This window comes from Cajanus cajan, chromosome 11 (genome assembly GCF_000230855.2).
Source record: "Cajanus cajan strain Asha chromosome 11, NIPB_CcT2T_4, whole genome shotgun sequence".
NCBI lineage: Eukaryota > Viridiplantae > Streptophyta > Magnoliopsida > Fabales > Fabaceae > Cajanus > Cajanus cajan.
In genome coordinates this window covers 28262514-28272299 of record NC_138527.1, presented here as the reverse complement: position 1 = coordinate 28272299, position 9786 = coordinate 28262514, and the positions used below count along the sequence as shown (strand labels likewise).

General features: G+C 28.5%; 1 protein-coding gene across 1 annotated transcript; it reads left to right on the top strand.

Moving 5' to 3' along the window:
* Window positions 1–1874: 1874 nt before the first annotated feature.
* Window positions 1875–9526, top strand: LOC109800345 (disease resistance protein RUN1). Its single transcript, XM_029271584.2, has 4 exons — window positions 1875–2511; window positions 7306–8404; window positions 8524–8799; window positions 8899–9526. Exons 1-4 carry the CDS (start codon window positions 2021–2023, stop codon window positions 8932–8934), a joined length of 1902 nt encoding a protein of 633 aa, XP_029127417.1. The 5' UTR covers window positions 1875–2020; the 3' UTR covers window positions 8935–9526.
* The last annotated feature ends 260 nt before the right edge of the window (window positions 9527–9786 follow it).

Genomic DNA, 9786 nt, shown 5'->3' with positions numbered 1-9786 from the left:
CATGGACCACTTGTTCAACTTCCCTATCAGAGACATCACCAATGGGCTACGAAATGGGTGGTCACAAAGGTAGGGTTTGTACTTAGTAACTAGTACTAATCACAAAGGGCTGCAAAATGGGAGGTCATTTGTTTGCAAACTATATGTGGCTGTCTTACATTCTCATGCCAGAATCGACACCACTGAAATACCAACCACACGTTTACCATTTTACCCACGCAACAAAACAACATACAAACTCAAAGATCATGCATTATTAAGAATTAATAGACATTTTTCAATAGAGTAAAACTAAGGGCAACAATGGAGCAAAGAAAAAACAAAATTTGGGCTTCACACTCCACTCACACTAACACTGCATTCACCAATGCCGGCCACCGCTTCCAAAACTTCATTTATACGAAAAAGCAATGAAAGGAAATGAAAGGAAGACCTTCACATGAAATAGCCACTAACCTTCGCCGGAAAACTCAGAAACGCCCTTCACCGGAATCCAATCGGTCAGAAAGATGGAGAATCACCCACCAATGACGAGCTGCCCTTCGCCGAAAGTCTCCGGAGCTCAAAACGCCAAAATGAACTCGTTCACACCTTTGCTAGAAATCGCCCAAATGCCTTTGATATTAACCTAGGTCGCACGCGCAAAGAAGAAGACGAAGGCGCGCCAGGGATATAAAAATGTTTTTACGTCGGACTACATAGGGGTCCAATATAAAATTTTAAATCTACGTCGGATGTGGCTTCTGTCCGACATAGATTTCAAATTTTTAAAATTGTTACCGCATCTTTTTTACGTTGCATATTTGTATGTTCGACGAGAAATCAATAACATAAAAGTGATTTTCCACTAGTGTTTTCGCATTCCCATAATCCCTTAAATTTATCAAGTTTAAGTGATTTCACAATTGTATTCCTTAAATAAGAATTAGAGTTTGTCTTTTTGAATATGAAATTATAATTAGAATTATATTTTATTTTTATAGAAGTTCATGTGTTACAAATAGTTAAATTAGAGGTTGGTTTCTAATAACTTGGCAGATAATTAACTAAATATGATGGATCACAAAATTGATAAAATGTTATAAAGTATCTCCAATCAAATTGCTTTATCTTGGCTATTATCACTCTAACGAGTTCTTCGATCCACTTCAGTGTGAATTTCATTTGCGCTTTTGTTAATTTCTTTTTAACTTTCGTTATTTTGTATTTTTAAATTTTAATTTTTGTTTGCAGGTGATTGTCCTCAAATATGAGACTTATTTTGTGAAGATAAAAAAAAAAATACAAAATTTTGAAAACTCTAATTTAAAATTATTTTTACAAAAAATACAAAATTAAATTAATAAATTTATCACGCTAATTCAAAAGAAATAATCTTATAAAAAAATTAATTAGGAACCAAAAGAATTAAAAACTGCAAATATATAAGAATACCTATCTTAAACTATAAGAATTATAAAAAAATTTAAAAAATATGTATAAAATTTAAAAACATATTTTTTAAATTATAAGAACTAGAATGTAAATCAAGTAAAATTATATAAATAAAAAAAATATTTTAACATAAAAAAAGCATCACATTTTATATTATTCAATTCATCCTATTTAAAACCTGTTTTTCAGACATTGATTTATTTAGTACTTAATTCAACGGTCAATAATTATCTCACACCGTCTAATATATGTTTGAATACAAAAGTTAAAAAAAAATTAAAAAATTTTATTAAAAAATATTTTTTTAATAAAAAAAATTCTAAAAACCGTTGGTTTGTATCAAAATATAGTCTTAATTTTTGTTTTCGTGTCTTCCTAACTATTTCCTAACTACTTCCTTCCACTTTCTCTATATTTTGTTTTTATTTCCTTCTTTTAATTTGTTTTGTAAAATATTAATATTATAATGTGTGGCAATCATGTCTCATCATCGGTGGAAACAAGGAGATAGCCTTAGGACACTGCAAGACATTAGTTTTCGTCTGAGTCAACGATTGCATCCTCACACATCTCAAGAATCACTGCCATGGACATCATGCTTAATCCAACATCCTCTTCCTTTGCCCATCAATGGTCTTATGATGTTTTCCTCAGTTTTCGGGGGGAGGACACCCGCACCGGTTTTACTGGAAACCTTTTTCATGCTTTGGATGGAAAGGGAATCCACACCTTCCTGGATGATGAGGAGCTGAAGAAGGGAGAAGAAATCACACCAGCTTTGTTGAAGGCAATTCAACAATCTAGGATTTTCATTGTGATTTTTTCAGAAAACTATGCATCATCAACTTTTTGTTTACAAGAACTTGAGAATATCATGGAGTGCTTAAATCATAAGGACAAGCTGGTTTGGCCTGTTTTTTATAAAGTGAATCCATCCGATGTGCGACATCAGAAAGGAAGTTATGCAGAAGCACTAGCCAAGCATGAAAGCAGAATTAATGACAAGAACAAGGTGAACAAATGGAGATCAGTTTTGCAAGCAGTAGCTAATCTATCTGGTTGGCACTTCAAACATGGGTAAGCAAACAATCATTCTTTTCATATGAATATTATTATTTTGTAGGATACTATAATTTCTTTGAGTCATGTTTCTAAAGATAGAAATAAGTCAAATTTTAAATAAAAGTATGTGATTTATTTTCTTTAAAATTTCTGATTTTTTTAATAAAAAGATTAAGTTTAAATTTATAAAAAAAGTTTTAGTTCAATCTATTTATTTATATAATATAATAAAAATTAGTGTATATATATATATATGTATATATATATGAGGAGGATTATAATAACACCGATGTAATTTTTACTAAATACTACACTACTCAATAACTTTATATTAATTATAAATTTTGTAAATTAATACAATCTTTAGATTAAAAATTCCTTACTTTTAGATCATATGACAAAATTTTATATCAATCCAAGATGATTTGATACTTCATTATTATAAAACAAAATTGACGTAATATATTCATTTTAAAATATACTAAAATATGAACACGTTAATTACTTTTAAATTGTTATTCAATTTTAACAAAATTTGATATAAATATATAAAGTGATATAAACTTTCAATCTAACGGTTGAATTTACAAAATTCACATATAAGCGGTGTAATGTTTAATAAAAGTTACATCGGTGTAATTATAACTCTCATCTCTCTCTCTATATATATTATTTGAATAAAAATATTCTCTTTTATCATAGTTTGTGTAAGTGTACATGAGTTGTTCCTTTAACAAAAAATAATTTTATTTATTCCCTCTTTGTGTTATTATATATGTAATTGGTACCCTTGAAATCAGTCCATGTACAATGAATTTTTTTTAATTTACAAATTGTTAGCATAACTATTTTAATTTGTTCAAATATGAGTTAGTTATTTGTAATATACCAAATTAAATATAAGAAATATTTAAAAATATTTTTATATATCATTATCTTTTTTCATTATAGATTTATCGACTTGTAGGCTTGTACGCCGACATACATGATTATGCATAAATTGTTCCTCTAATAGAAAAGGATTCACTTTTTCCCCGCTTTGTGATATTGTATATATTTCAAATTTTAAATTTAATAATATTGAAGAAATTATATTTTATTACACAAATTAAAAAAAAAAGCTTTTTGTTAACTTTTTAAAAATTAAATGTATTAGTCTAATTAACATTATTGAGATAAAATAGACTTGTAAATAGGTTAATAGGTCAAATGAAATATTAAAAATATCAGACAAGGCTTATAATAAAAGTATATGATAGATAATAGATCAGATTTAAGGTTTAATTTTGTAAAACAGATCCAACTTATATATTCAATGTCTGACTTAGCCTATCTCATCTTTAAATGCTCTTAATATAGATTGATTTAATTTTTAACTTAAAAATCACTTAAATCAAATAAAAAAAATTAAGTATTTATTTAAATTAAATATATTATGAAATTTGAACTGTATCAAACTAGTTTTTGTAGTTATAAACATATTATTTAAAAATATAAATATTAGTGTGAAAAATAATTATTGTATCAAAATTTTTAGAATTATTTGAGTTTTATGGAACTCTCTTTGATTTTACCTAATTTAATTTTCTTAGGCACGAATTTAGCATGATAATTTCGGTCTTTGATTTTACCTAATTTAATTTATTATGGGAGTTTCTTAGGCACCAATTTTCCATTAAACGTAGTTGGAATTTGAATTTTAGAATAAACAACTTAATCTATATATATTTTTTTAGTTTTTTTGTTGAGTTTCAATTTGAAAAAATTTGAATCGAAATATTGTTGAATGAAATACAGACAATTAAAACAAATCAAGTTATAATCATTTATTTTTTTATTAAAAAATAAAATAAATTAAACTTACACTTCTTATATTTTATTTTAGAATATAATCAATATCTCTCATTTGACAATTTTCTTAATCTCTTTATCCCTTGAAAAATAATCCATTAAATGACCGTAAAATTTTAAAACTAAATGATAATAATTACTTTAACACTTTTTTTTTTTAATTTTTATTTTCAAAGAAAGAAACTAAAAAATGTGAACGAGAGCAATCTAATGACTTACTATCAATGTTGTATTAATGATTATAACATAATTGTCAAATGATATCATTACGTTTAATGATTAAAACATAATTCACAATTATGTTATAATCATTAATACAACATTGATAGTTAGAATTCACAATTATGTTATAATCATTAATACAACATTGGTAGTTAGTCATTAGATTGTTCTCTTTAGTTATAACTAGACATGTACCCATGTAATGAACGATTTATTGAAATTTCATATTTTTTATATAATATTTTAATATATGTAAATTAAAATTTTGTAATATAATAATTATTATTTTGGAATATAAAGATATGAAATAAATATATGACAATTATTATATATTTTTTATTGATTATATTAAATAGATTCATGATTTAATAAAGAATGGTAGTAAATTGTGAAATATTTTTTTATAAAATTCACAAGAAATTTGAAAATGTTTTGGGGTGGAAATAAAGGAATGTTTATAATACCTAGATTGAATCAAATACAATTTGAAGGGTTTTGTAGGTTTATTGATCAGAGCTTAATATAGAAAGGCTTTCAAAGTTTTCAAAAATTAAGGATCCAAATCAAGAAATTGAATTTCAATTATTTGTAAAAGCATATCAATTATTAGAACCCTCAATAAATAAAAAAGATATTGTATATGAATCGCTTAGATATTCGGCTAAATCATATATATCTGTGAGATTAATTTGGAAAAATAGTATAAACATACAAAAACAAACTATTTTTGTTGAAAACATTCTTCTAATGAATTCTCTAGGAACTTCTATAGTAAATAATATATTGCGAAGCCCCCACCGAAATGAAATGTTGATTGTTGTGGACTAACCATTTTAAGTTGTTAGGTTTTTTTTGGGCTAGTATAACCGCATATAATCATAATTAAGAGATATAATTTGATTAAAATGTTAGTTATAAAAAATAATAAATAATATTTAATTATTATTTATTAAAATAATAACATAGTAGATGAGAATACCAATGCCACATACCTGCCTTTATTAATGCGTGAGTATATTTATTTATTAAACCCTACTAACATTATTTCATAATTTCATAGAAAAATTAATTTAGATATATATACTTACCATACCTTTTAAATAAAACAGAAAATAATGAATGACAATGTTTTTATAATTATATTACATATGGAGAAGATATGACATATCCTTCTAAGTTAGATTTTTTTTTTGAAAAAGATAAAAAAAAAAAAATAACTTAAAAGAATTGCAAGAATGCAATGTTGAAATTTCATATTTTTTTATATAATATTTTAATATATGTAAATTAAAATTTTGTAATATAATAACTATCATTTTGAAATATAAAGATATGAAATATATATATATATATATATATATGACAATTATTATATATATTTTTTATTGATTATATTAAATAGATTCATATGATTTGATAAAGAATGATTACAACAAATCATGAAATATTTTTATTAATTTACAAGGAAATTGAAAATGTTTGGGGATGGAAATGAAAGAATATCTGTCTTACCTGTATACAATTCGAAAAATTTTGTAGATTTAATGATCATGACTTAATAGAAGGGTCAATACTTATAGTTTCACAAACACAAGCACAAAGTCATGGGTACCCCCAACCCCAAAGACCTTCCACTTCACCATTTCACCATTTCACAGCCCTTCTCCACACGCATTACACGAATAACACTGCCAACAACAGCAATAACTACTCTAACACCAACGTTAACTTCCAACAACGGCACCAACTTCCTAAACCTCCACAGTGCCGCTTCTGACTCCACCTAATGACTCAGTAGTGTTGTCCTCTAGCGCAACAAGGGTGACTCCATGATGGAACCTGACAACTTGAAGGGCGGCAAGAAAGGTGAGATGGTAGAGTGATAGAATGTGAGGCACAAGGCGGAGATTCTAGCGCACCCTTTCTACGTTCAACTTTTGTTTGCACACGTGACGTGCTTAGGGATCACTATGAGCCTAGGGTTTAGGGTTTCTGTAAGCTTAACATCTATAGATGGAATTAACAATATATCCCAATCTATTCCTTTTTGACTAAAAGAAATTCCAATGTCCCGACCAATAAAATAAATAGCACTAAAACAAGCATAGAAAATTACATAATATTATTCAGTTTACGAGGATATAAACAAGTAATTTTTTATTATTAAAATAGGTAATATTAGAAGAAAAAAAGTTATATTTTTAACATTTTGATTATTTTGATTAATTCGATGTAGATATATCTTTTGGATAATAAAAATAGTAATTTTATTATTATTTATTCTTGATAAAGTTAAGAAAAATATTTTGTTTGACATTTTAATTCTTATTTATAGTGATAATTATTATTTATAGTGATAATTATATGTTTAACAAATTAAATATTATTTATGAATAAGGAAGGTGGTATAATATTTTTTCAACTTTTAAAAAGTTTCACCGTAGATTCAAATAGTTTAAATGACGAAAATGTATCAAGTATAATCTCGAAAAAATACAAGTGTGACTAAAAAGATAATGATTTTGCAAAGGTGTCTTTTAAGTCCTCGTTTGATAAATTAACTTTTTTGTTGTATGGTTAGCAATAGTGTAGAGGCTTTTACATTCAGCCTCTCCACAAGCTTTCAATTTTTTTATCGACTTTTCATTTTTGGATCAATTTTCAGTATTATGATTGACTTGGTTCGATTTTAAACATCCTTACTAATATCATTCTTTTTTATTATTATTTGGACAGGTACGAATATGAATTCATTGGAGAGATCATTAAAGAGGTCTGTAAAAGGATCAACCGAAACACTTTACATGTTGCTCATCACCCAGTTGGGTTAGAGTCTCGCATACAAAAGGTAAAATCACTTCTAGATGTTGAATCAAATGATGGGGTCCACGTGGTGGGAATTTATGGAATAGGTGGAATTGGAAAAACCACACTTGCTTGTGCAGTATACAATTTCATTGCTCAACAATTTGAAGGCCTTTGTTTTCTTGCCGACATTGGAAAAAAAACAATGGAGCATGAGCTGGTACAACTTCAGGAAAAACTTCTTTATGACATAGTTGGAGAGAAAGACACCAAGTTGGGGAATATAATGCAAGGAATCCCAATAATTAAAAATAAGTTCCGTAAAAAGAAAATTCTTTTGATTTTGGATGATGTCAACAAATTGGTGCAATTGCAAGCACTTGCAGGTGGACTAGAATGGTTTGGTCCTGGAAGCAGAATTATTATCACAACCAGAGATATCCATTTGCTACATGTTTATGGTGTTGAAATAACCTATGAAGTGGAAGGATTAAATCATGAAGAGGCCCTTGAATTGTTTAGTTGGAATGCTTTCAAAAGAAAGCAGGTTAATCCTGATTATTTGGACATTTCAAAGAGAGTATTGCAACATTCTAATGGCCTACCATTATCTCTGGAAATAATAGGCTCTGATTTATATGGTAAGACAAAGTTGCAATGGAAGTCAGCATTAGATGCTTATGAAAAAATTCCTCATAAAAATATTCAGCAAATCTTAAGGGTAAGCTATGATGGTTTAGAGGATTTTGAGAAGGAAATATTTCTAAACATTGCGTGTTTCTTTAAAGGATACAGATTAAGTGATGTCAAAAACACGTTACATAGCGGTTGTGGCTCTTCTCCAGATTATGCTATTGGGGTGTTGATTAATAAATGTCTGATAAAAATTGATCAACTTCATGTGAGAATGCATGATTTGATTGAGTGTATGGGTAAAGAAATTGTACGGCTTGAATCACCCTCAAAACCAGGTGAACGTAGTAGATTATGGTTCTCTAAAGATATTCTTCGTGTTTTCAAACAGAACAAGGTATGTGCATTGTGCAACGCTTATTTATCTCTAAAGATATTCTGTGTTTTCAAACAGAACAAGATATTCAACTTTATAAATTGAAAACTTTATCCTAATTTGACTATTATGTCTTAAAGGGATCCGATAAAACTGAAATCATCATGCTACACTTGCCTAAAGTTAAAGAAGTGCAATGGGATGGAACCGCATTGGAGAAGATGGAAAACCTTAAAATATTGGTGGTAGAAAATGCTCACTTTTCTAGAGGACCTAGTGCTCTCCCAAAAAGTTTAAGAGTGCTAAAATGGAGCGCATATCCTGAATCATCCTTGCCTGCTAATTTTGATTCAAAGAAACTTGTCATATTGGACTTGCCTATGAGTTCCTTTACATTCAAGGATCAACTGAACATGGTATTATTCTTATGTTTATTTGGTCTTGGATATTACTAAGTTATAAGTCCATTTGAAAATTCATAAATTAGTTACTACGTTATTTTTTGCATTTTGCAGAAATTCAAGTCTTTAATGGAAATGAACTTAAGTTGATGTGAATTGCTAAAGAAAATACCTGACATGTCTGGAGCACCAAATCTGAAGAAACTGCTTCTTGTTAATTGCTCAAATTTAGTTGAAGTTCATGATTCCGTTGGATTCCTTGAAAAACTGGAATATTTGAATCTTAATTGTTGCACCAGTCTTAGGGTTCTTCCGCGTGGCATGAACTTAACTTCTCTTAAAATCATGTACCTTAGGAATTGCACAAGTCTCGTGAGTTTTCCAGAAATTTTAGGGAAGATGGAAAACATACGTTCACTTTATTTGAGTAATAGTGGCATAAGTGGCTTACCCTTTTCAATTGGAAAACTAGTTGGACTCAAATTCCTGGGTCTCAATGAATGCAAATGGCTACTTGAACTACCAAGTAGTATTTTTATGCTGCCACGACTCATGATGTTGAATGCTGAAGATTGTGAGCGACTTGTGTTATTTTTGTGTAGTTTGATTAAGTTTTGTAGTGTGTTTTTCTTAGTCCCACATTGCTTAGTATTGTGAGATGGTGTGCCTCACTTTTGTTATATAAGGAAGCTTATGTAAGGTTTACAAATGCACCAAAACAAATACTTCTTAGTATTGTTTATTTCTCTCTTCTCTCCTTTATTGCCATTGTTCCTAACAATTGGTATCAGAGCCCATTTCTTAGTATGCTCTGTGGTTGCAGCAGCGTCTGATCTTCCACATCAGAAAAGATTTGGTTAGAGTAAAATTTTTCTTAGTATGCTCTGTGGTTGCAGTTGTGTCTGATCTTCCACATCAGAAAAGATTTTTTTTTCTCTTGTTCTTGGGATCTCAGTTCAGAGAACTAGTGGGGGAGCTTTTCTTCAAAAGCAGTAGGAGTGA